The 27,824-nt window shown below is 41.1% G+C and overlaps 1 protein-coding gene across 1 annotated transcript in view; it reads left to right on the plus strand.

The window, feature by feature from the left end:
• The first annotated feature begins 2,936 nt into the window (after positions 1-2,936).
• Positions 2,937-27,824, plus strand: part of GNA12 (G protein subunit alpha 12) — a 44,406-nt gene continuing 19,518 nt past the window's right edge. Inside the window, exons 1-2 of the mRNA XM_055709901.1 lie at positions 2,937-3,434; positions 16,236-16,451. Coding sequence (XP_055565876.1) covers positions 3,114-3,434; positions 16,236-16,451 — 537 coding nt within the window. The 5' untranslated portion in view covers positions 2,937-3,113. The remainder of the gene's footprint in view (positions 3,435-16,235; positions 16,452-27,824) is intronic.

The raw sequence follows: 27,824 nt of genomic DNA on the forward strand, positions 1-27,824 counted from the left end.
CAAGAGCTCCCCATCTTTCTGCTCATTGTGCAGTTGCTTTGTAGCCATCAAGGGAAATAGAAACCATGTTGCCCTCATCGCCTTTAGTTCTATCCTCCAGTCCTCTGTTTTCTTCCATCTCTTAGTCTCCTCCTCCCTCTCATTATATTTATGGGAGATGAAGGAAGGAGAACTAGAAGCAGCTGAACAAGTATTTCTTCATCTCAGCAAAAAGAGAACAGGAGTTATAGGAAGAAACAGAGATGGGGAAAGGAAAACAGTAGAAATAGAAAAAAAATAAAGCTGGAAAACTGAGAAAGTAAAAGAAGGAATAGAAAAATTATTTTTTTATTATTTTTTATAATATAAGTTGTTTTAATTTCAGTCTAATCCCAAAGAAGTGAAATGAACTGGAAATTTTGAAGCATGGAACTGGGCAGGTAATAACGAAATCGAAAGGGAAGGCATGGAGACTGAATATAAGCCTCTCTCATAAGCTTTTACTGGGGTGCTTACACCGGTTGCTTATACTATAACAAAACATTTGCAGAAACATCAATAGGAATCACCACATGTGTTTGTGAGGTTCTGCCCTGTCCCTCAGCAGAGCAACAGAAGGCATACTGCTGCAGATCTACGGTAGTAAACAAATCCTGTTTTGTCTTGTTTTTAGAACAGCTTCTGAATGATTAGATGAGGAACAACAGTGCTGCGGGGAAAAGAGGGAGGGGTGGACCTTTTACTTTTCACAATTAGATGTGAGCTGTTGAAAGCTGCTTTCATGGATGAATGCATAGAGAACTAAAGATGTCTGGCAACTGATTTGTTTGATTAGTTTATTGTGTACCATAATTTTAACTCTTACTTACAGGCCTATCGCAGAAGTTGGACTTCATGGTTGTTTGAATTCTCTGCCAAAACTGCTTAGAACCTCAGAAGTCTGAAGAGGACCTCAAGTAGGGCACAGACAACGCTAGTGGGGCAGGACTAACTGAGCTAATCAGAAAATACCAATCTGTGCACTTCAGAGTTACATAGGGTCTGATTTTCAGGCTGCTTAGCATCTGAGGATTCCAGCGGGAGTCCTGAGTGCTCAGCTGTTGTGAAAATCAGGCCTATAGAGTTTAGCGGGTTCGGGGATGATTTCTTCATCATCCCACTGTTCTGACTGGCTTCTTGTGGTGCAACTATGACATCAAGTGGGGAAACTCGTGAATTACAGCAGTATTTTATACATTGAATGACCTGCTGTTGAGCCTCAAACTACAATCTGAAGGATAAAATCCTGAAAGAGAAAATATCTTTCTCTGGAAAGGTTCTGTGCTGTAGTGAATGGCTTACGACTAAGACCCTTGTTCTGTTCTCCTCTTGACTTCTGAAATACTAAAGGTGTTTTTAGGTGTCTCTTCTCACTAAGAAGAAAAAGACTTGCTCTTTGGAAAGTGTTGACAACAGCATCTCAGTGATTAATACTTACTCAAAATTCTCACTTCCATGAAAGGAATTGCTTTTGGTTTTGTTCTGTGACTCCCTGATCTCTTGGGATGTCTTAAGGCTTCCTAACATGCTTAACTTTCTACGAAATCCCAGTCATTTTAGTAGCTTCCCTCAGCTCTGTATTTGTGTCCCTTGCCCCTGTGTTTGGCACAGGCCTGGAGTGGGATAAATTATCTGAGGCTTAAACTGGATTAGATGTTTATGACATACATAATTGGAAGCACAGACAAAAAGAAGTAATACAGAAAGGACCATATAACCTCATAGAACTGAGGACACACACCTGTCTTTTATCATTTCATTTTGCAGCCAGAAGGTCTGGGATTCCAGCCACTGCTAGGTGACCACATACCTGCTGCTTCCGAAAACATTTTCTTTTTTCACCTCCAGCACCTCATCAGGAGACTGAGGGGATTTTCTTTCAGATGTGTGCTTTGATACTTTAATCCCTGTCTCATCATCAGCCCAGCACTAATTGTTTCAATACGCTTTACAAGGAGTTATACCTGACGTCAATCAAGAAAACAAATTTCATGCAGAGAACCAGGACATGCTTTAGTGGAGGACACAGGCCCCTCGCTGCTCTCCAGGCAGGGGCTGGGAGTCGGCTGCCCCCTGTATAGGTACAAGCTAGAGCCGCCTGGCAGCAGCTCCCCGGGGCGGCTGCAGACACAAATCCTCATGAGGTTTTTAAAACTGGCTTAATAAGACCCCACCGACGCTGAAGTGCCCTGACTGCACGTACTCATTGGATGATGCCAGCGACGACGCGTTTCTTTATATCACTGCATGTCTTTTACAGTTTTTGAAGCGCTGCGGTGTGAAATAACCCGCACCGGCTCGGTTTTTTCCTCAGTACCAGCACCGCCCGCCCGCCACCGCTGCCGCCGCCTCAGCGACCACCTCCCGCCAACGGCTCGGGACACGACGCTACGTGACGTCACGCCCCGCGCGGCGGGCCCGCCCTCTCCCGCGCTCGGGGCCGCCCTCTGGCCGCTGGGGCTCGTCCCGCCCCCGCCCTGCCTTGCCTTGAGTTCTGTTGCCCGCTTACCCCCGCCCCGCCTGCCGGCTTCTCCAATTGGAAGAGGGAGGCGTTGACCGACACGCCTGTCGCCCAATGAAATGCAGCATTAGCGGGGCGGGAGAGCCGGGCGGGCGCCTCCCTCGGCAGGCGGTGGCGGCGCTCCCTGGTTGAGGGGGCCGGGGGCTCCTCGTTCCCCCGCCCCACTGCGCCTCAGCGGTACCGGAGGCGGCCGCTGGCTGAACCCGGGCCGAGAGCTCGGGAGCGTCTTCCCGCCGCTCGCCGACCCCCCGGCGCCCCCTCGGCGCTCGAAGAGGAGCGGGGTGGCGGTGCCCCCTCCCCGGGCAGGGCCTGCGAGCCGCGCCCCGCCGCCGCCGCCACCCCTCCCCCCGGCCGGCTGGCCGCCCCCGGCCGCACCCCTCCTCCCCTCCCTCCGTAGCGTCGCTCAGCCGAGCCGGGAGAAGGGGAATGGGCGGTCCCGGCCCTTAGCCCCCGGCTGCGGCTGGTGCTCCTCCTCCTCCCGGGTCCCAGCGTCTCGGTGGCCTCCGCCCGATGCTGGCGGAGCTGGCTGGGGTCTCCGCGGCGTTGTGAGCGCTCCTGCCGTCCCGCAGCCGCCATGTCCGGCGTGGTGCGCACCCTGAGCCGCTGCCTGCTGCCGGCCGAGGCCACGGGCCGCGCCGGGGAGCAGCCGCGGCGGGAGGGCAAGGAGCGGAGCCGCGATGCGGAGCGGGAGGCGCGGCGGCGGAGCCGGGAGATCGACGCGATGCTGGCCCGGGAGCGGCGGGCCGTGCGCCGCCTGGTCAAGATCCTGTTGCTGGGCGCCGGTGAGAGCGGCAAGTCCACTTTCCTCAAGCAGATGCGGATCATCCACGGCCGCGAGTTCGACCAGAAGGCGCTGCTGGAGTTCCGGGCCACCATCTACGAGAACATCCTCAAGGTGAGGGGCGGTCGGGGGCCCGGGCCGGGAGTGGGGGGGAGCGGCGGTTACAGTCGCCTTCGCCCGCAGCAGCCGGGGCGGCCGGGGATGGAGGCCGGCGCCGACATAGCCCGCAGTTGTGGGAGTTTGGGCCGTGCCCAAAATCGCCGTCGGAAAAGGATGTGAGCTCGGCCGGGGCGGCGGCGGCCGCTCCCCCGGGCTTTCTGCGCCGCGCCTTGGATGCGCCGGCCGGTCGGGGCAGGGGGTTCCGCGGGGCAGGTGTTCGGGAAGGCGTGTACCTTTTGTGCGACAGCCTGGCGGGCCGCGGGAGGCCAGGCTCCCTGCCGTTCCAGCGCTGGCCGTCAGAAGGCCTGGCTGAAAAAAAAAAAGCTCAAAGGAAACTTCCCTGCGAAGGCGATTGAGAAGAGCTTTGTGGAAACTCAGAGGAAAGAGGATATAGGTGTGGCCTTCGTTCTGGAAAAAAAACATTACGAGAGCATCCTCAAAGTCGGAATGGGAGAAACTTCAAATTTGGAAGATACGCAGAGGGATTTCCTTGCCTCGGCCGTGTGCCTTTGATATAGGATGAGAAATTAATCTTCTTACAGATGTTGTGACTGCAAGTGGTTGTTACTTGTACATCTTTAGAAATGGAGGGGCATAGGCCCTTAGAGTTGAGTAGTGTGGGATGTTACCAAGAATAGCGCTGAAATGGTAATAACTTTGGTTTAGTGCCTTTGTAAGAAGTTTTTGTTGAATCTGTGTGCAGGCTTTATAGTGCTGGTAGTGTATTTCTCTAGTGATGGGAGAATCTAAAGGCTACTGGTAGAGCTCACAGTGCCTTTGGCCTACAGACAGTTAAAGAAAATCAGCCTTGACAAAAACTGTTTCTTTCTGGGAAAGAAGCTTTGATGCCCTGTGCAGGTAGAAGTGATTGTATTTCAGAAAATACCTGAAGATGCATAAAAAGCTTGCTTAAGAATATATATCTCTTCGTTTTCGTAATCGTGCTCTAAAAACCTGCTAGTTTCCCACCTATATTTTCCTGTAGGAATGTCTCTGTTCTTACGTGGGTGTGAATTTGTGAGGCGCCGTGAGATTTCATAGAAAATTAAAGGAAATGGAACTGCAAGTTAAGAATAACAAGTTACCTCTGAAATTTTAGATTTGTTTTTAAATAAAAGCTCTACATGCACTTTGTGCATATGCACGCTGTGTGCGTGCATACGGTGACCCTTGTCATTGGCTTGCAAGAATGCCAGTGTATCATGATGAGCTTTTGCTTCTGTTAGTGAACAGGAAAATTGTTGGCTAATTTTCTTTTTTTTCATCCATTTTCAGGTTTGCAGCATCCCATTTAACTGCAAGAAAGTTGAAGCTCAGAAACTTACCTTTCATTGTAGTTATGCAAGCAAAGAGAGTGTTACAAGTGGCTTTGCTTTTCTTGTTTTTTAAATATCTATACATCTAGAAATAAGAAGTCTTATTGTAGAGGTCTTAATGCTTATTTTAGTACTCTAGTGATTTATTTGTTACTGCTACTGATTTAAATAGTAGCAGAGGCTTTTAAGTAAGCAGTTTGTGAAAAAGGAAAAAAATCTGAGACTCCTCTTTAAGTTGTCTAAGCAATACTAGTTGTAGTAAAATGTTGTGATATTTTTATGTATGCAGCAGGTGTAAAACTTGTAGCAGTAGGACTTTAGTGTGCTTTGGAAAGGAAAGTGTCTCCATCTTGTAGTAGGGGAGGCTGAGTTATGCACTTGAAACACTTGTCTGCTGGATGGCTTTGGGCACATTTGTAGAACTTAGAGTGGAATCCAGGTCCTCAAGGTAGCAGTCAGTTCTGACTTCAAGACTGGTAGTTAACAACACTTCTTGGACTGTTGTCAGTTGAACACCTTTTTAAGCCTCCTAAACTAAAATTTGGAAGTATTTTTCAAATGAGTTAACATGGTTCAACAGATAGCCCTTTTGTCCTTGCAGATCATGTTTTGGGAGTGTTAGGTTAGGCTGCCCTTCTAGGTACTTGGACAGCATATGTGAGACTCTTCCTTCTTTTATTCCTCCGGATCGCAGAGATGGCTCTAGCATATAAGAATACAATTTACTGTTCACCTGTAGGTTTTGGGGAATGGCTTGAGAGTGGTTGCTGTGGGAAGAGTAGGCAGAAGGAGGGAAAGCAAACGAAGGGAACTAAATGAGTTTTCTGGTGGGAAGGAGGTCCGAGACTGGAGTGTAGGGAGAAGGCAGTAGATATTCTGTTTGCATGTTACTCATCTGAAAGAAACCTGATAACACCATGATACTCTGCCATAATCATCAGGAAGATGAAATCAAATACCAAGATAGAACTACAGGGCTTTCAAAACACAATGTTTCAGGTAAATTTATTTTGCTTCTTTAATGACGTAAATTGTCAAGTGAACCTTACTGCTGTTCTTTGTATAATAAAGTGTTTAGACTACAGGTGCTTTTTGCTTTTCAGGAAGTTCAGACTAGAGTGATCACCCATTAAGACTAAGTGGAGCAGAGATCACCATGCACATAACTTACAAGAAAAGATGAATAGGATGAATTTTTATAATAACGATATGTGGACATTGTGAAGTGATAATGATCCTATTGAATAGCATATAAATCTGTTTGACGTCGTAAAGTACAGCTGCAGCAACCTTAGCCCCTTTTACACACAGTTCTCAGCATGGTCAAACAATGGTTCTGTTAAGCTTCTACATCACTGAGATCTGAGTTAGAAATGCAGTGTAAATCTCTGGGATTAAATGGTCAATTTTCGTTTTCCAGCCATGACTAAACTTCGCTCTGCAGGAGGAGGTTTCCTACTCTCTCAATAGTGCTTGATATTTCTGAAGTACTTATTGCAGTAGTATTTAGGCAGTCTATACAGCTTACGGAGAAAGAACAAACAGATTCAGATAACAGAACCTGAAACCTCTTTGAAAATAACAGTGCTAAGTATGAATTAATGTTACTGTCAGCTTCCACTTTGAGTTTTCAGCTTCTCGTGTTTCTAATATCTTCTCAATGCTGAGTTCTTTCCTCACTCTGTTCTCTCCATTTCTCACCCCCACTTAGGGGAAATCCTGGTTAGAAACAAAATGCTGGAACGAAATAAATCTATGATACAGAATTTACTTTTCCATTTAGTACAGGTGATGGTTCAGGGCCTTGCTAGCTTTTTCTGGCATTTGTGGGACGGTCTTCAAATACATTAGTTTTGCTTTGGTTTAAGGTAAATAGTCATCGGTTAACTAGGGTTTTGCTTGTTAATCGAGGCTAAGTTTCAAAGTAACTTTTTGGAACTTCTTGGTGATTGAATTGAAAAGCAGTAGTGTTAATGTTCTGGTATGAGTACACAGGCTTCACGACTTTAGCACACCCACCTGGAAAAGGAAAGTGGATAGGACAGGGCTAGCTGCTGCAGCATGAATTTTAAGGTGACTCTTGGGATATACAGAGAAACTTGGAAAACTTCTGTGTACCTTGTTTCAAATCTAAGAAATGGCTGGTAGTGTTACATGAGCATTTTGATGCCTTCAAACTGTAGCTGAATGAATCTTGTTAATACCTTCCAAAACAGATTGGTTGGTCTTGCTACTCTACTTGCTTCCTTTGATAACAGTTAAAAGAGCTTAGATGCTTGATGAATTGTGGCTCTGATGTTCCTTGTCTAAATTTTTGTTGTTGTTGTTTCAACTATGAGAATACCATGGCTGCTTGAAAAAACCCAGTTTAGCTGCATAAGAAAATAACTAATGTACAAGCACCAGAGTTGTACTTGCACCAGCTTGTTTGGGAGATTTCAATCTGAAGAGAGGAAAAAATTGTCTTTTAAAAGCCTGAAGTATAATCTAATGAGTTTTTTGGTAATGTTAGTTTCTATGTTGAAAATTAGAAGGCCAGCTCAAGGTTTCAATACATCTGTGAGTGTTTTCTTGCGTGTGGCCTGAATTGTGATGGTTGACTAAGGAATTGAAAAGCCTGGAATTGCGAGGGAAAGGACAACTCAGGAAATGATGTGTAACTTCGTTTGTGGGCTCTAAGTGGGGGAAAAAAACCAAAGATTTTGGACATGAAAACTCCCTGAGGATATATCTTTTGGACTTTTGAGTGCAGTTGCAATACCCTTGAGCATATCCAAGAGCATTTCTCCTTGATGAGTTAAATATGAGTGACAGTGAAGTGGGCAAAATGAGTAGCCTGTGCTGAAGTCCCATTTTAAGAACAACTTCGGACTTCTGCAACCAATACTAAGCCTAGACTGCTGCTGCTTCGTTGTTACAGGTACTCTGTATACCCTGAAGGGGCTTATGTTGTGTTTATGGTCTCTGACTGTAAGGTAGTTGTATCCTGTATCGTTGAAAAACAAAACAAGAAAACTCATCTGCAACTTGCAGGTTTGAGTCAGGTACAGATACAATCTCTGGGAAGTGGGAAAAAAGACTATTCCTCAGTTTAGCTAGGAGCTATGCTTTAAGTGATCAAATTACCTAGTCATTTATAGTGCAAGCATAATTCCTTTAGTAGCCTGCAGATGAAGGGGGAATACGTCTTTCCGTTATGTAAACTCTAGAACGCTAGTTACTCTTTAAATTGATTTGACTCTACATTTCCTTGGGTTTACAGGCAAATGAATTTGGTAACCCATTAGGAGGTGACGATAGTGGCACTTAATCTGTTACTTCAGAGTTGGGGTCTAGCTGTACTGGAGTAGTTGGTCCCAGGACAGTGTCAATCTTATTTCCGCTGGGACAGCTTCTTTTGAAAGGAATGACAAGGAGAATACTCTGTAGGAACTGTGGCTAATAAGGCGATTTTTCTGTTAAATTTAGCATACAAGTGCTAAAGTTCTGTGATAGAACTGGTATTTAAATCTGACTATCTTTGCTCTGTGCTTTTATCATGTAGTGGTTATTTTAATATGAAAAATTATGTTCACAAAATTACGTAGAAAAAAAAATGCCCTTATGAGTCTTCTTGATCTTCCTGTTACAGGTTTGTTTAACCAATGAAACTCTTACTGACTTGCAGTTGATAATTTTCTGTGTCTTAAATATAAATTCCATCAGTTCTGGTGGTCTCTTTGAATTTGGGGTGTCATCTGGTTGGACCAGGAGAGAGCAATCTGCCTTCATAGTGGTGGATAGTGGAAGAGGAGTAATGGTCAATAGTAAGTGATAAATATTCCCTGTTGTTCCAAAATGGAGCTCACAGTGTTCTTGTGATGTAGTCATTAGTATTGCAGAACAAGTTTTAGTCCCTGGAGACTGTAGACACATACTTTGATGTGTTCCAGACAAAAGTTTAGTCACTTGAGTGACTAAATTTGGGAGCTTACGTTATATTCAGTGAGTTGAAAATACATAGATTTTCATAATTAACCTGGAAACAGTATTGGCAAAAAAATTAGCGAGTTGTGCTACTAACTGTTTACAAGAAAACTTCAGAGCAAAGGCAAACTAGTACACATTGTTTGAAAAAGTATGTTCAATACAAATGAAAACAAGAGAAGAAGGAATTGGAGACTGTAGAGTTTCCAAATGAGTTTCCTTCACTTGCATGGGTTTTCTTCACCCTTGCGGGGGTCAGGTTGAAGGCCCCTCCCTCTCTACCCTTCCCTTCTGTCTGAGCAGGTCTGCTGGGTACTGTGGCAGTGTGTTTGTGAGGGCAGCGTGACAGGGTCTTGCAAAGCCTGGTGGGGGTACTTCTGGAACTGCAGATCCTGCTTCTGTTCTATTGAAAGCATGAACTAATCATGAACTAAATACTAGTGTGATGGTCTCAGGAAAGGGAGAAACCAAGTAATGTAATTCTGAAAGCATTAACTTGGAACTTTTTTCAAAGTCCAGCACCAGTTCTCACCTTTTAAGGGCATCATCTCTACTTTGTGCCTAGTTGCAAGTAAAGCTTGCAGTGACAGTATTTTTCTTCTGCTGCATTTGTCGTTTTGCTGGATTCAGTCAAAAACAAGGATTCTCTTCAGAGTTTCCAGGCAAGCAGACATTGCTGCTGCTCCCAGTTCAGAGATTCAGTGGCTAATCCAAATGTTTCTTAATGTTTGTGATCGTGTGGACTAAGTAAATGACACTTCCCCTTTGTTCCCATTTTTATTTGTATGTTGGGCTGGAAGGTAGGTCATCTTTAGTGCTTACCGTGCTCTCACCTGGGTGGTACTGGAATATGTGAATGGTGAAAATATGTACATAACTGGTGAGGCTTTCTGTTGCCTGACTGGGCGAACTGGTGCTGCTCCCACCCCTACCCTTGTGTCTATCTCACCTTACAGCAAGCTAATATAGGTGGTGGAAACCACTTTTCATATAAATTATTTTGGTGACGTTTGCTCACTGGATCACATTGTGGGCTCAGACAAATGACAAACCTATCAGACAAGAGATTGTGAATCTACACTACCAGGACAGATGCCCCTTTTGATGGTGCGTAATTGTTAGGCTGATTGCTCTGTAATTCGAAACCTTATCCTTAATGACATTGGGTTCTTGGCTGCTGCTTGGCAATAACATTCCAAGGACATAAATCAAATAAAAACACCATTAATGCTTTTACAATAGTGCGCTCTAAAAATCTGATCATCTTGCTATTAGTTTGTTAGTAGTAGGTCACCTTCTTTCCAGTGTTCCAAACCAATTCAAAAAAAGTGCTTACAGCTATATTTGCAAACACTGACAGCTTTATTTTTAAAAATTGTATTTGAGAATGTTGTCTTTAGAAGGTTCAGATATTTTCTAAAAATACATGTAGGTTACATTTTATCATCTTTCTTTACTTGCCAGTAGGCTTTACTGCTGAGAAGTCCAGTCCTATCAATGGGATTCAGGTTTTTCTTGTATTGGCACCAGTGATCATGGAGATGTAGTTTTTTGGTACAGCTGTACCAGTGTTCATATAGTTGCATCACATTGTACTGTTCCACTGGCTCAAAGGGTGCATTAGAAATATCTTGCTAAGATGAGAATGTTCCTTTTGGCATTAGCTCAGGTTTATATTGGTCTTGCGAATTGTGATCCCCAGGCTTTGCCAGTTGCTTGTCAACAACAATGAGTTAAAACACACGGTAGGAAACACATTTGAATCTTCCTGTTGCCTGCAGTGTGCATGTTAGTTTACAGCCATAGGAGAAGACAGTATTGTCTATTAGCTGTGACTTGGAGTCCCCTGATCAAGTATTCATCAGTGATCAGCGCTTCTCCCACAGCAATGATTTCCGTAAGTGATATGTGGATGCTGGAGATCTAGGGCTTTTGTATGAGGTTGCACAGTGTATTAGTGGTAAAAGCTTATAAAGTAGCTGCTACAGTATTTCATTTCTAACAGTTACTTTGTCATCTGTGATCTCATACTAGTAGTTCCTTAAAATTATTCTTTCTTCCAAGAAAATGCACCAGATACTTTTTCTATTTGTATACAAACTCTAGATAGTTTTACAAGTTCTCTCTAGGCACTTGGCTAGAATAATCAAAACTTCTGATCGCTTGACTGTTGATTTGCATATGGAAGAACCTGTCCTTGCTCCTGAATGAGTGCCCCCCAATCCATTGTGTGTGTGGTGCTTAACTGTGGTGAGTTCACTTGGCCTCTTGAGTTGGTCCATCTGGCGAAAGGTGTGAGATTTTAAGGATAACTAATATTTCAAGCACTGGAGTACGTGAATAATTTAAAACATGAATGATTTTTTTTGTTGTTGTTATGTAGTAGTGTAACTGCTGATGTAAGATATTCTTAAATCAAGCTGCTTTTTAAATACTACAACACTTTTTTTCATGTACTGGCAAGCATCACTGGCTTCAAGTGACAGTAGCTGGTCATAACCTTTCTAATAATTCTCACAAAATCATTTAATTATTACTTAAAAATACAAGACAGTCTGAATTTTTTTAAAAGCTAGAACACTTTCAAAAGTAAAGGAGAAAAAATATATTTGAGCCAGTCCCAGTAATGAGCATTTGTGCAAATGCTCATAAAACCTTCATCCTGCTGGTGAGTAGCAAACAGTCTGCTTAGTACCTAACAGCTGGGCTCTGTCAGGCCAAGGATTTAGCGCTTTGTCTCTGACAAAAAAAAAATAAAATCCCACAACCAAAAACGGGTACAAGAACAGGCAATGTGATACTTTGGTATACTCTTCCAGTTATTGGCAGCCTTTGGTTTCGGAAACTTCTTGAGCCAGGAGTTGCATCTGGAATGTAATCGAATAGTCCTCTTTGAACCTCTCTTCCACCAATTTGTCTTAGTTGCTTTTTGAGTCCATGCTTTATACTTTTGGCCAACATCTGACGTAAATGAGTTTGTCTGACTGGGGGTGTATAGGAAAACCCCTTCTTTTAGTTTAATCTTCTGTTTAATAACTGTGCTGCTATACCACTTGTACTTGTGTAGCAAGGGGCAAGGAAAGAATAGTCTTTTGTCTACTCGCTTTCTGCAAGTGGTTTGTAGTTTTGCATATTTTGGGTATATCGTTACTTTATTTCAAAACTGTGGACTTCTAGATCCATATAGTGTTTTCTTCTGTGTGACCTATGGTCTTTCATGAGTTAGATCACACATGACACACTTGTAATGCCTTTTTTTGTTCTACCCTATTTCCATTCAGGTTTTGTGCATGCTGGGGTTTTATACAGTGACTTGATTATGTTAAAAATTATTAGGAAAGGAATGGAACAGAGAACTTGCTATTTTTTCCTCCCTGACTGGTGCTTCCAGTATGCTGCTGTTTTGCCATCTTCTAATGCCTGACACTACTGTTATCTGTGGAATTTAATTCTTTTCCTCTTCACTTATTCTGGGTACTGCTTTGCTTGCAGCACAAAAGATTTAGATCTGTTGAAATAAATTTCTGAACAGTTCATATCAAAAGTTGTTGTCACAGGGTTTTTTTGTATATGCCAAATTTGAAAACGGAATGGTAATTGACAGTATTCAGTCTTCTGAATGAAAGAGTGAATTGACTTTTTTTTTTATGGTAGTAGAAAAGCTGTCATATCACTGTTGGGAAGGTTTCCTGTGAAATGAGCACCACAATTGAAAGTCTGGTGTTAACTTCATAGTTAGTGCTTGGGAGGGACTGTTGTACCTGTAATAAGACTTGTTTGCTGTTTTTTTTTCTTATTGGTAGCAGTGGTGTCTGTATCCAAGTTCAGTTTTGATAAATGTGCTTTATTAAATATATTGAACTATTCCATTCATTCTATAATAAATGGAAATTCTAGGAATTTTAATTAAATTTAACCTTCTAAATGAAATATTTACTTCAGGGCTTCAACAGTATGTATAAACTTGCAAGCAGATTTAACTATATAGATAGATAAAAGTGACTGTGGCGTCTCACATGATGGTCTTTTTGGAGCAAAGAGGTATGGAAAGTGTTCTGAATGTCTTTCTGGAAAGAGAAGACCTTTCCTGTGGTAATTTGTTCTGCAGGTTAGTCGGGCAAGGATTATCAAATGTTCGTTGTGGCTGCAAAAAATTGTGTAACCAGTAACTCTGAAATGCGAGAATAGCAAAACATGGGATCTAAATTTGGCAAGTTCTCTGCTTATCCTCATCTTTCTGACATCTGCTTGTAGCATTTATGGAACTGTTTGGCAGAGATGGAGAAATGTTAAGTTTAGATTCACTTTACTGGACATCTTGCTGAGTCACAAAAACTTTTAACTGCTAAGACTTGGGTGGAAGAAATGCTAGCTGTTTTGCTTTTACTCCTCATGTATATCGCAAATCTGGTGTGTTCTACAGATTCTGATTTTGAGAGGTGCTGTTCCTGTGGGTCTGTTTAGGACAGCATTCTTGCTAACCCCTTTCTTATTTTTTGTGTTCTTCATTCAGTGTTTAAAATTGACCTTCTGTGTGTGTCTATAGACGTCTGTTCTGTCAGTGCTAGCACCACTGGTCTCTACATTGGAACCTGCCACTCAGTCCCAGATCAAGCTCTGTATGTGATTTGGTGGCAACCATTTCTGTTTCTTACACGGTCAGAGGAAGGTGCTGATGCTACAAGCTGCCCATGAGCCTGCGGTAGTTAATGCACTCACATAGGGTCTGTGAGGCCAGAGTTTGGTTCCCTGTCTTGCCCCAGGGACATTCAAACTCTCATTTCCAAGGAGCAGCAGCCAGCATATAAGTGACTATTCTGGGACTGGAGCAGTCTCTGCACCCTTGATTGAAACTCTGTTCTGTGGGTTTCTCCGAACAATTGATGAAACTTTCCTTAAGAACTGTCTCTCGGGATCTTCCGTATCTTCACTGGCAGCAGGAAAAGGCAGAGCAACAATGTGGGGAAAGGCACCGAGGCTGAGGTCCCAGTGCCACTGTCTCTGAACTGGAATTGTGTGATCTTATGGTCCTTCCTTTTGAGATGCCCTGAAGGGACTGCGATAGCTGTGAGATGGGTAAGAGTTAAATCAGTCCGAAAGCTGTAAGGTAGAAAAGCCAAGCTGAGCAGCTGGGGGAGATGGTTGCAGGGAGCTGGAGCCCAAGCAGGTGAAAGGTCAGAGCTGGCCTCTGTGGGCTGGGAGCTCTGTCAGTCGCTGTGGGAAGATGGTGATCAACCTCTGACATACAGCACTGCTTAACCATTTCTGTTCATAAACACTTTGTCTCACTGAACAGAAACAAACCTGGTGCTAAATGCCTAGAAATAGCAGTGTCCCACTGGTCTGGGTTACCACAATGCTTTGGAGAAATCTCCAAAGTTCTCATCTGGGGGTAGGGGGGAGCTGACACTGCCTTTGAATGGCGGCCAGGATGGTGTTTTGTGCAAGTGATGGGTTTGCAAAAGTGCCTGAGGTTGTGAGACGTCGTGCGGGCATCTGCAGTTCAGAGGCAGAACCTTGTAAGTGTTTTTTTTTCCTCCATGCTTACATTTGTTAACACTGTTCAAATAATGCAGATCTAAAGACTTCTGTTAATAAAGGGATAAACTCTGTAACTAGGAATTACAGTTGGCTTTTGGTCTATGTGACAGTTACTAAATAGTTATGTCTGGAATTAAAAGCAGCAGTTTGTACAGCTATATTTAATTTTAGTCTTGTCATGGTATTGTGGAGATATATTCTCTACTTTATAAAAAGAAAGTAACAATCACTAGAGAATCATAAATATTTACATTTTTGGAAACTGCACTTCAGGAACGCTGTTGCATAGTGACAACAGCAATGCTTCACTTTGAGTTCCTCTTCTGCAGCACTCGCACGAAGTTGCCTCTCACTTCCCTCTCCAATCTTAATTTCCATTGAGAAAGTTACTGTTCTTGTGTGGTGCTGTTAAATGTCTGGAGAGGTGAAAGGTTCAAGTGTTAAGAAAACATATGTGCAGTCTTGATAGCTTAAAAGTATGCAAAAAAAAAATCGGTGCAATAATGTTAAGGTTCATGTGAATAGCTATGGAAACAGAACTTCAATTTTTCTTTTTTCTATTAATTAGCTTAAACTGTAAAACTAAAAGATCAACACAATGAGAAGTAGTTTAATATGTCCCACAGATTTTACTTGTGAATTAGATGATACTTGAAGATACTAAGCCACCATTAACAGGTCTATCCATAATTATAATGGTACTTACTCTTGGGAAATAACTATTGGCCAGTTGAAATTATTTAATATAGGTATAGTTAGATTCAAGACTGAGGTTTCAGAGTTACTTAATCTCATGTGTTTGGCTTGTTGCCTGTGAAATTAAGTTTCCATAAAACCTGCAAAATGTGAAATTAAGCAGTGTCAGTAATCCTGAGTTAAATTTGAGAACTAGTTGACTTTACTTCCAGATTTTTTTTCTAGATATTGAGTACCAAAACCTACTTGTCGTGACTTCTTAGCAAATGTGTGGCTAGTTCAAAAAGTAAGCTGATGCTGATGGAAAACAGCACCTGCTTTACTGAGCTTAATAGCTTGAAATCTATGCAGTGCCTTCAGTCCTCTTGCCGCTGGGCTTTCCTGCTGGAGGTAACCATCTGAATGGAAATGTCTCAATGGAAGATGCTCATGTACAGCAAATTTTCAAGGAATCTATAAAGTTGGATAGCTGTGTTGTATAGCAGCCATGTATATTGTGTCAAAATCGTGCTTTACAGCAACATGTTTTTCGGATCTTACTGGTTTGTTATTGCTATCTTTTTTACCTAAACATTTAACTAATTGGTGGATGCATAGAGCACTGAAAGTTACCAAGTTTCCTCAGTTCTGGATGCTCAATGTAATTTGCTTCACCAGAATATATTCTTTCAATAGTATTTTTTATTTTATTTTTTTAGGGTGGGGTTTTTTTGGTTTTTTTTTTTTAGTGCTCTTCTGATCTAATGCTTGAGAAAGCTAGTATGTTCTTTTTGGTATCTAAAACACAAAGGGAACAAAAAAGATGGAAGAATACGGGTTTCAGGCATGGTGTTACTTTTAAAACTACAACTATGAGGATCATACATTATTTCTCAGATACTTTTCGTACACATTTGATGTTTACTTTGATTATCTGTTGGTAGTAGTGCTTGTCACAACTAGCTGTTGCTGCAAGAATTTTTTTCCACCTGGAGAAATATATTATGGCTAAGCTGCTTACACAAGCAAGCTGTTTCTATCTTATTTCTGCTGGAGATGTTACAATAAACAATGTTTATGTTTCTTTCCTGTCTCAGCAGAATATTATATATAAAAAAACCAACCAAACAAACAAACCAACACACACACACACCCCAAAAAAAAAAAAGAAGCTTCAAGTACCTCTGAGTCCTTGTTCTTTTACCTTTTACATTTTAATCTTTTTATCACTGACTTTCTTATCTGAATCATTCTTTAGGGCTGCAGGGTTCTGGTTGATGCACGGGACAAACTGGGGATCCCTTGGCAGTACACCGAGAATGAGAAACATGGGATGTTTTTGATGGCTTTTGAAAACAAAGCTGGAATGCCCATAGAGCCTGCCACCTTCCAGCTCTATGTACCAGCACTGGGTGCGCTGTGGAGGGATTCAGGAATCAAGGAAGCCTTCAGCCGTCGGAGCGAGTATCAGCTGGTGAGTACATCCATCTTCATGGTGGGAGGAGAAAAAGTTCCCTGCTGTATAAATCTCTCCTCAGTTGAAAGATTGCTTGCTGCGTGCAAGATTTAGCTATCATAGGAGCCGTTTGTTGTTAACGCTGTAAATCTGAGCACTTCAGCAGCAGAAACAAGTGGTAATTGGAGCCAAACTTGAAAAACTACATGGCAGTAAGAGGGAGTGGAAAAGTGCTCGACTGGATAAACTGGAAGAGCAAGAGGAACCAAAAAAGGCAGGAATTGGTTGAACTAAAAATATTTTAGCAGCTCAGTAGGTCTGTTCATAGTAGGTCACTGATGAAGGCACACTTAATTTGTAACTTTCCAGTCCTGCCAGCTTGCACTATATTGATACTGGCAAACTATTCCTGCATGCTGATCTTTTGAAGTGAATGCAACACCCATTCCGGCTGCTGCTATTTGACTGTTTCTTTTCATCCTGACATCTGCAAGTGAAACTTGGATAAGCAACTGAAAGATGACAGTGAGCGTAAAAATGTGCTATCTTCCTTGCTTTCTTGTTATTACATTTTCGTGCTCTTGTGCCAAAATAGCTGCACTTCTTGTATGGGATATGTTTCTAACAGCTGTTCATAATCCACTCCTTTTTCTTCCTGTGTACAAAATGGAGATGTTTTCTTTCTCTTTTTTCTTCTCTGTTCAGTGAAAGAAGGTACTGATCCATGCAATCTAGTACCATGGTTAGTAGTTCTTGTAAAATGACATGGGAAGATTTCCTAATTGTTCTAATAATATGTTAAAATCACAGAGATACGTTTAATTATGCTTAAGTCTGCAGGTAGAAGTCTGTTTTGCGTGTTCTGCCCCCAAACTGCATTTAGCTTTTCTTAAAAAACAAAAACAAACTCAAAAAAAAAGTTAAAATTCTTCATGCCTGGATATGTTACCAGTGTTTAATTGGAGGAGTTAGGTAGATGATATATCTATATATATCTGATATACGGCTTTGTATAGTCTCCCTTAGAACCTTACAGAGGAATGTAATACAGCTGAAGGAAAACTAGAGAAATTCAGTAGTGAAATTCGCGTTTGCTTCCTCATGCTGCTCCTCTGTGTGGGTTTCCCAGTGTCTAATACTAGTTAAACTCATGTTGCAGCCCGTAGATGCTCATCTGTCTCCACTGTTAAGATGCCTATTTGAGTCTTTTTGTTGCATATCTTTGAAATCTGTCTCTGAAGTATCTTGAGACTGGTAAATGACTAAAGAATAAATAAAATGGCTAGGTAAAACTGTCACAGGATGGTTGTATAAATCTCATTTCCTTAGGCTAAAAATGTAACGGTTTCTGTGTTAACAGCACTGAGGATTGGGGGGTGAGGAGGGTGATATACAGGGGGGAGAGAAGACAGGTTAATTGTTCCATAATTCCTAGCATCTGTAGGCACAGACTAAGACTTCGCTGTTCTAAGCACTGTTCAAATGTGGAATAAAAAGATGGCTGAGGCCACAGGGAACTTGAATTTAACATGAGACAACTACTAAGAGAATCCAGTATAATAAGCAATAATTGCATCGACAGCCTGTTAAGAATTTTTTTTTAGTTCTGGGAAATGCTATGATCAAGCATTGGTCTTGTTTCTAGGTGGAGATTCAGATTGGGATTATGTGGGAGGTTCATTCCTGTACTGGTTAGCAATGAAATTGCATCAAATGGGGGAAAAAAGAAGTCCATCTTGAATAAATAGCATTCCAAGACTGGTAGACCTACCTCTGCATTCTCTGGCTCTGAGGATTAAACAGGAAATACCAAAAAATAAAAAAGCCCCACAAAAACCGAGCCCACAGGCACGCAAGTGATCCTTAATATGCTGTCATCTTCAGCATCATGGTGTATGTCTGTCATGCGTCTTTTTGGATGGCATTCATACAACCTGTTCAGATGTTACTGGGGCAACTGGAACTGCTGCAGTCACCAGAACTGTTAATAGTAGTGCAGCGATGCGGTGTGTTATATAAGTACTATGTAACTTGGTCCCAGTTCATCTCTATCTGTGGCACTAACAACTTGAAAATCCTGGGTGCTGTTATTTTACTGTGTAGGCTGCATTACCAGGAGTTTACGAAGTACCTCAATTACAAACAAAAAGCGCTTGCTGCATAGAAGTTTTTTTTAAATGTAGTAGATTGTTCTCAAGCATACAAATGCTACTTCTGGATTGATCACTAAAGAAATTATTAACACATTAACCTGAACAAGTTCAAGTTTCCATGCCTTGTTTCTAGGTTCAGCAGAAGTCTGATTCTCTGAGTACACAGGGATTAGCAGCAGTATAATTCCTTGGTTGTTTTTTTTAAAAAAAAAAAAAAGTTAAAAACTGCAAAACTTGAAAGAAAGCAGGTAGTTTAAGGAGCTGCCTTATTTATAATTGCATATGATATGTATAAACCCATACCTTCATTTAGTTTAAACCCTTGCTGGATATAGATTAATGTAAATAAATAGAAGCCAGATATAGCAGACTCTGAGAAAATAAATCTTTTCTGAACTGATTTTAACTAAGGCTAAAGAAAACCTCTGCATCAGCACTCCCTTTCTTACTAAGTCAGTCAGCTATTAAATGGAATATGCTTGGTTTGAATACAATTTATAATCATTATAATAGTTTTTAAATCATCGCCAAAACTTTGAAGCTTTACATTACTATGATCTTTCTGAATACTTCTCAACAGTGTTTGAAATAAATACAAGTGCTGAGCAAGGGGTTTTTTTGGTCACCCTAGTCTTACAGTCAACTGAACACCACCTCTTTTTTTATTATTGTTATTATTTTGGCTTCTAAGCTGTAAGATTATATTGGTCTGCTTTTGACCTCTGTATATTTCTCCAGGAAGTTGTGTGACTTTGTTTAAAAATAAAAAATGTTGGTTAACTAGAGCTGAAAATTGCAGTGTACAGGTGTCTTCCTATGGCCTGTAATGCTAAGCTTAATGATTGACTCAGCAGTAACAAACTTGCTGAAAGAAAATGGCTCTGACCATAACCCTATACAATCTGAAAGCTGCTTCTCGGGACCACGGAAGCTGCCTCTGGGCATTTGAGTGTTTTCTGCTTCATGTTCAGGGCCTAGAAGTGCTGGTTGTAAATCCCTGTCTGGGTCTTTGAGCATTTCAGAAGTGAGGGGGTGGATTCTACAATAGCAGGGTGCTTTTTTTCTTCACTGTCTTTCTTAAAGCAGACTAACCAATTTCACTTTCTTTTCACAAACATCAGCCTCTCTCTCTTCCCCTGCCCCAGCCTGTTCCCACCGACCCAAGTTCCTCTGTTACTTGTATGCAAGCCAAGTAGTTTGGGGACAAAAGCTTCATTGTATGTTGGTTACATTGTCACATCTCTGTCCTCAATTTTAACTACTAGAATAGGAATTCTTTTGTAATCAGTATGTGATTTTTCTCTCTTCTCCCTTGCCCTCATTATCCTACCCCATTTTTTGTCTTTATGTTAGAAAGGAATGCACTTACGTGTCTCAATGTCCTGTAACATTTGTTCTTTTGAGGTTGCCTGTGGTAGTTTGGGCAACTGGATGTTAATTCTTTGTTGCCAGCAGGTGGAGACAAATTCTATTTCGAATGGCTTCTTGGAGAAAGGACTCTCCAAGGGATTTCAAACATGATTTTGCTGAAAGGGTGGAAGCATCTTCAGTTCGAGCCTAATAACAAGGATTTGGGTATATTTGGTAATTCAGGTGCATGTATCTGCGAGCTTTTTTACATCTGTAAATGATGTTTCTTTTTATGTCACAAACCATGGAGACTAAGGCCAATGCAGGAATTGCTTTGGTCAGGTGCGTTCTGTTTTGTTGGGTGGTTTTGCCCTTCCCCCCCCCCCCTTTCCTCCCAGGTCTGTAGTGGGAGAATGCACCTTCACTTTTGTTTTAATGTGTCCAGAACAATCAAACTGAAGTGAGGTTAGATGGTACTTTGACTTCTTGCAACTTGGTGTGCTTCATGTTGTTGTGGGTGAAGATGGGACAAACAGGGCTTGTCAGGCAAGAAAATTACACTTTTGTCATGGTCAGAAAAGATATGTATTGTACACTAGCTCTGTTACAGAGTTTAGGCTAACTGAGCAGATCTGAGAAGTCTGTCATCTGGCTTCACCAATTCGTAAATCAAAATTGATGTTGTTTTATCAGGTTTTTTAAACATGCACAATGTTTTTTAGTTTTGTTTTTAAATCACTATCCTGACTAATCTTAGACAAAGCAGTATCTTTATTTGAATGATTCTTACTGCTTCCCTTCAAAATACCAAGTCTTTCTAGCCTGTAACTATGTATTTCAAGAACTCCTGAACTTCTCCTATGGTACAAATCATATTCTCATCTCTTCAGGATTGATGAGGCTATTTACTGTGAATTCCAAAGCCTATTCGCAGTTAAGGCAACTGTGGGAAGTTACTCACATGCAGCCAGAGTAGCTTCTGGCTTGTACTTACAGATACCCACCCTTCTTGATACAGAAAAGGGTATGGACATCCAAGGAGGCTGCAAAAGTCATCTGTTACAATGCAGTTATTCTTAATATGCAGAATATATTCATGATCCATCACTGGAGTATCAATTCAATTTTAATTATTATTGATGTTCACTACACTGTTGAAAGCATTTCTAATGTTGTAATAGTTCCTATTTAAAAAAAAAATTATCAGCATTAATGGGAAGTAGTGGTTCCTGAGAGGGAAATAAGGGGCCTGCAAATATAGGCAAAAAATTACTACTGTGTCCATAGCTATTTTTAGATCTGTGCACAGGGAATTGTATGGAACACTTCCATTAATACTTCAAATACTAAGAGCCTCTGAAGCCTTGGATGTGGGAAGACTCTGGAAAATGTTTTAAAGACCCTTTCTATCGATTCCCCAAGTCTCTAGGTGTTTTGAAGTGTGGGAGTTTGGGGGATATTTGTAATAGGACACGAGTCACTTGCCTATGAATTAACTATGTGTTTCTTTTCCTCTAAGCGGACACTTGAAATAAATTGCAGCGGTTAAATTATGCCTGCCGTAACAGATAGTGTTCTGGAAATGCTGCATGGTGAAGAGCCTGCTCCTTGCATTAGTATAGCTTGTTGCTACATTCTCTTTATGCAAGGAGCTGATGGCTTCAAAGCTGCATAGGCAGCTAGCTGTGTATTTTGGGCAGTATGGAGGTGAGGCACTAGTAATTTGCACCAATTCTTGATTCAGAGTGGACAAACTGTTGCTTAAATGTCTTTATTTTGGTATGGAAGCACTAGGTATGGCAGTAATGTACGATGATCAGGAGTCAGGCTATATATCAGCTGCTGTAGCATGTGGAGGTTATGTGGCAGGCTTTGTCTGCCTCTGGAAGTCAAATCTAGAAGAACTGAGAGGTCGGACAGCAGAGTACTGACTTGACATGAGAAGTAGGTGACTTCTGAAGTGGCATGTTAAATGAAAGCTACAAGAGTGGGCTCTGTTTTGTCAGAATTCTTCAGTGCATGTTTACTTAAGGATTCAAGAGATCCCTATTAAAAGTTTCCAACTGATTATTTTGTCTTTAGGATGCAAGGACAGAATAGAGTTAGCCTTAAAGGCATGTGTCTGTAAGCATTTTACTTTTCTTTCAGCATATAGGCTACAGCCCGAAATGCAGGAGTACTTGCACCTGGTACTGACGTCATGCACTTGCTAGTGCACTTCCTCTTGAGGAAATACTAAGTGTCAAATCGACTCCAGCTTATACAACTGGCCATAACACAAAAATGAGCTCTTCTTTTTGCAAACTACTGTTTGAATATGAGCTAACGCAAGGGACTATGAATGTTGCTTATTCTGTAAGGATGAGTTTGGGGTTTTTTGTTTCCCCCAGAGCTGTGAAACTTGCATATTTCATCAGTGAAATCTACTGGGACTTGACCAATGCTGTTGAGGTGTACAAGGGAAATAGCCACGTTGAGGTGTACAAGGGAAAGTGCCAGCAGAGGAAATCTTATTACCATTTAATGCACTAATTGAGGCTAGGTAGCAACTGTTTGCCAAGTTACTTTTGAGCTTTGCTTGGGTATTCCTAGTTTGCAGAACTCCTGTGAAACTAAATTACTGCTGGGGAAATCACGTGGATTTTTTTCTTTTCTAGATCTGGATGGGACATACCACTCTGACCCAGAGAATTTTTTAAAAACAATGGATTGACAGTAATACTACAAACCAGAAACACATGTTTGCTGTTGCTGAGTCTTCATATTTTTTAATTACACAGTGTTAGTGCTAAAGGTCAAGTACATCTGTATCTAACAATGTTAGATAATTATTTTCTTTGAAGCTAGTTTTGAAGCTGTGGATGGTAAATAGGCCTGTTTGAATTTAGCTATTACACTTAAAGAATGAGAGTGCTATTTGACCTGCCTGCCCTTACATTTGCCAGGTTGTTGTTATAAAAATAACTATTAGTGTGTTATAATATGATTTTGTTATGTTAGAATTCTGAAACAGTGGCTTAATCGGACATTAAATGTATGATTAACTTAAAAGATCATTAACTTGCAGACTATCTGTGCAGCTTGAATAATATCCTGCTCTGGACTCGTATAGCAGGGTGAGTTATGAAGATGTTTCTTTTTTAGTTAAATACCTAAGCAAGGTTTTATGCCAGTATTGCAGTAATTAAGTGCCTGAGGTTAAGATTTAAATTCTTAGTTCTTCATCTCAAGACCTCAGAAGTCTATGGTCAAGTTATGGAGTTTGCCTCATCTTTGTACAGAAAAAGTTAATTGCTTGTTTAAATATAATGCTGCAAAGCATTGTAGCTGGTCTGTAATAGGAAGGATTAGCAGTTGGAGTCCCTGGCTTCTAATCCTGTCTCTAAGACCAAATAGGAAAACTTTTTTCAGATCAAAGTGTCAAGTAAGAACTCTCAAAACAACAGTGACATTTTGTAAAAGGAGGTGAGACTCACTGAGTTACGGTTTAGGTTTTATTAAAAATTGAAAGGTAACATAAAGTATTCTAAAAATATATGCCTAAATGAGATATGTTAATGGGCCTGCTGCCACAAGAAGAACTGCTTGAGTAGCATGGTGTTTGGCTGTACCAGCACTAGTGTGTCTTGATAGTCACTGAGATTCAAGTTCAAGACTAAGCTGGAGCAGGAGGCAGAGTTAAGGATGCCTTCACAACATATTGTCTGTCACCTACACTAAGGAATCCTGCACTTGATAATCTCAGTTTTGCTTTAAGTGCCACCGAGCAAAAGGTGAGAAAAACTTGCTTTTAAGGTAGGTTGGATTCAAAGCCGTGTAGAGAATCGAAGGTCATAAATCATTTTACACTGCACGTAATTTTGAATTCTAGCAAAATCCACTTGCATGATGTATTTTCTCAATGACAGAAGCCATTCTCTCAAGCAGAACCATCCGTAGAAAGTTGTGTGATGGGTAAAATGGTTATTAGCTGTTATTAAATACTTTCTGCTATTGGAAAGAAATAACGAAGACCAGAAAGGTCATGAATTATGACCTTTTCAAAACAGTGCAAAATGGAAAAGTGTTAGAATAGCAATTTATTACAGTACCTACCTGAAGTCTCAACCAAGCATTAAAGCTGTCTGTGCTAAATGCTTTGTGGAAAAATAAAAGGATTCCTGCCATGAATTGCTACTGGCCTTAGGTTATGACAGAATGTAACAGCTGGATGAAATGTAGCCTGCATGGAATTGGGAGGATAAGTTGGAAAGTAATGAGCAGATCATACATAATAAATAAGAGGATAACAAGAAATTGATATGCCTACCATATGGGAACTGAGACAGATGCAGAATAAAAAGAGCTGTGCTACTGGCTCTTCTGGTAGTCTGTGTAGCACTCTACAGTTTTTCCTTTTTTTATTTAAACATCAAAAACTCCAGGCAAATTTAAAGTCTGTAAAACATGAAGTACTATAATGTACCTTATTAACACCCTGCTGTCTATGGATATCAAAAGGTTGAAATTCAGGCTTTGTGTGGTCCTACTTTTTAACTTTAGGTTCTTGGAGGTAGATTAAAAAGCCTTGTATTTTTATGGCACTGTGTAAGGCTGCCTGTAGGAACTTTTGCTTTTTGGCCCTTAGATGCCAATAAATCTTGACTGTATTTTTGGTGTGGTTAAGGTGAATGAGAGAAACAACTTCATAGATACAGCTCCCATGCTGAAAATTCATTACAAGAATTTGCATCTTGCCTAGTGATTTCCATTTTTTTGGTTGAAAGATTTCTTTCTACTCATGTGCATTTTATTAAGAACAAATATTTTTTTGTCTTCACCTCTTAGTAATTGAGCCCATCAGAGAACTGTCTGGGTGTCTCAACAGATCTATGGAATAAATACTGTAGTCATCTTTGCCTCTCTCTCTGTATGCCTGTAGTAGCGGTTATAGTTTGACGTTTTACCTTTCAGCAATAGCACTGAAACGCAAAATCTAATGTTCTTAGACTGGAAAAGCCCTTTTGGCTCCCAACTCTCGAGAATAAATGCCACCCTGCTTCTGGAAAGAAGCTTTAATTTTATTATGCATAAAATAATTAGAAAAAATACGCAGTATGTCTGTCTTTGCAGAATTGTTGTTCTAAGCCCTAATTAGTGCTACTCTAAATCTTGCAGGACTGTATTGAATATAAGGATTTGTTCAGAGCAAGTACAGCTGTAATTAATCTTTGCATTCCCATCAAGAAATGCTGGCACATGCTGTGAGAAACAAGGAAGGAAACTTTCAGTTCAGGCTGTCTGAGCCAGTACCCAACTGCAGCTAAAACCACTGGAGTAATCTCTTTATCCCTTTCTAGTGTGCAGGGAAGTTCTGAGCAGAGACAGATCCTACCCAGTGAGCAGCCTTTAGCTTTTGATTTTACTGTTTAACTTCATGTTCAGAAAGTTTCTAATGGATTTCAATAATTCAAGAGACTTCAAAATTGCCAACTGTATCTCCATGGAGATTCCTGGTGATGAGAATGTATTCTAGAAATTGGAGCAAGTTAACTACATTTAAAGGTATTTTTGTATGACTAAGGGAGTCTAACAAAGAGTTCCTACTGAAATTCGGTGGAAGCAAGGGAGAGCTCATATATTAAGTAATATGCATAGGGTAAAACTGTGGTAGCATGAGGACAACTTGTATTCTAGTTGCAACAAAATACCTGCAGTATGCAGAAATGTATATGTTAATACTTATCTGACTTAAAAGAAGCAAAGAACGTTGTTTTTAGTGGAAGGGGTCCACTTCCCAGCCTCGTTTCAACCCTTCGGTCTCAAAGATACAGCTGAAATGGAGACTTTTTATGTTTGTGTTACCATCATAAGGCTTTTTGAAGGTTTTGGTGTATTAAAGCTATATGTGCTACTTCAGGATTAAACAAGGACTGGCTTAGCTGTGTAGAAGAAAAGAGGGCTCCAGCTACTTGCTCTGTGCTATATTAGCAGTTTTCTGACTCTGTGGCTGGGTTTAGGAAATTGGGGGCAGGGAGAGACTGGGGTGGGACACACCACACTGCAAAAGAAGAGGTGAATGGTTTTGTTAAGCCGATCTCCCTGACATGGCTCACTCTGTGCTCAGAAAAGCAGTGCTGACAATGCACTTCAGAAAGTTCCAGTTTTAAAAGTCAGCCTTCTGCACCTCTGTTTGTATGTTCTCTGTAGTAATTCAGTGTGCTTTCATATAGGTACCAGACCTTGTCCTCTCCACGTAGAATTAGAACAGTGAGCAAGGGTGATCTCGGTGTCCTTCAAAATTCTCTAAAATACTCCCTTGAGGAATAACAGTAAGAGGCTAAGGCTTGGATTTTTCAAAGGGGCCACTGAATTTAATAGGATAATGGGTAATGAATGCTTTCAAGCTTTCCTGAATATCCTAGTTTACAGTAAGCTATGTATGATCAAGAACAAGTAACAAGCACAGATGAACAAGTAGGCAAAACATTCAAAACTAGGTCTGTTTTTATGAGATCTTACTGGCCTATCTGCTGGATTTTTATACTTAAACACAATTCACTGCCAGTGTGACAAGTTAAGAACAACTTCAAGCGTCTGTTCTCTTTAAGGAGCCTACGTTCTTTAGAGGACAGGACCTGGCAGAAAGCTGAAAAGAAAAATGCAGGTAGGATAGGTAATAGCTTGCCCAGTTGGCCAAGTTGTATTCTACTAGCCATCCAAATCTTGATCCTGTTGCAATGACTTATTGAAAAGATTGTCATCATATTTAACCTACTTTTCTTCTGCTGTCTCCCTGACAAGCCTGCTGTGACTTAAAACTTTGAGTGTTTTGCTCAATGTGTTGTGCAAGCAGAGAGCTTAAATTGGGCTGTGGTTCTGTGATAGAGTAATCACGGTGAGCAATAGGAAATGGTGGTTTAAGGAGTTCTGCTTTGCATTATGGTCTTGCTTATGTTGGCACAACTATTTTTTGGGGAGCTCTGCTGTAAATTGCAAATTTCATCTGAGGCAGAGTGCAACCCTATGACTGATTGTAGGCACAGCCAAGGTAGTGACGTGCTTGTGGTGCTGGTGAAGGAACAAGCAGCTGGCAATGCAAGTGATCACTTAGTGCTTGCCAAGGAACGATGGCAGTGTCTTTATCTTGCTGATTTTTCATCCAAGCAATGGTTCCTTACCTCCATAAATCTTTCCTGATGCGAAAATTAGATTCCTGTACCTTGAGGATGCTGTTTAGTTTTTGAAATGATTGTGTTCCAAGTTATTAGAGTGACTGAAGCGTTTGCATACTGTTCAAAGTGAAGGCTCCATTTCACAGGTATTGAGTGTAGAGGAGGAGGAGGTGAGCAGAGGGAGGGAAGAAACACAGTATTTTACTTCTGAGTTTATGTGAAATGATAGCTGTGCAGCAGCGGAGGTTTTCATAGATAGGTGACTTAAGGATGCATCTGAACATGATACTGTTACAGAAAATCTCTGGAGGTTCCACACTGCCACAAACCAACCAGCTGGTAATGGAACACTAATGGAAAGAGCAGAGCTGTTAGGCTCTCTCCTCAAAGCAGACGGTAAGGTTAGCTCAGTACTCTAGTGTTCCTTTTCCTGAACCTGCCCTAGCTGGGAAGGCTTTATCTTACGAAGGCAGCAGGCAGCATGGTCTGCACCTTCTCATTAGTTTGCAGCTGTGCTTAAAGCAGCTCTGTGGAGTAAACCTGTTTTGCTCTATTATTGACTCTAGTATTTGGGGGAGGGGAGGAAAACTTCTTGGAAACATCATGCAAGATTTTCTGTTTGAGAAAGTGGAAAACATGTTTCTCCGAGAAGTAATTTACTGACACCTTTCAAATGTCTCCTCTGTATACAACACAGATTCCTGCAGTTCAGACTGTGGCAGACTTGTGCTTCA

The sequence above is a fragment of the Falco cherrug genome, chromosome 4 (assembly GCF_023634085.1).
Source record: "Falco cherrug isolate bFalChe1 chromosome 4, bFalChe1.pri, whole genome shotgun sequence".
NCBI classification, from domain to species: domain Eukaryota; kingdom Metazoa; phylum Chordata; class Aves; order Falconiformes; family Falconidae; genus Falco; species Falco cherrug.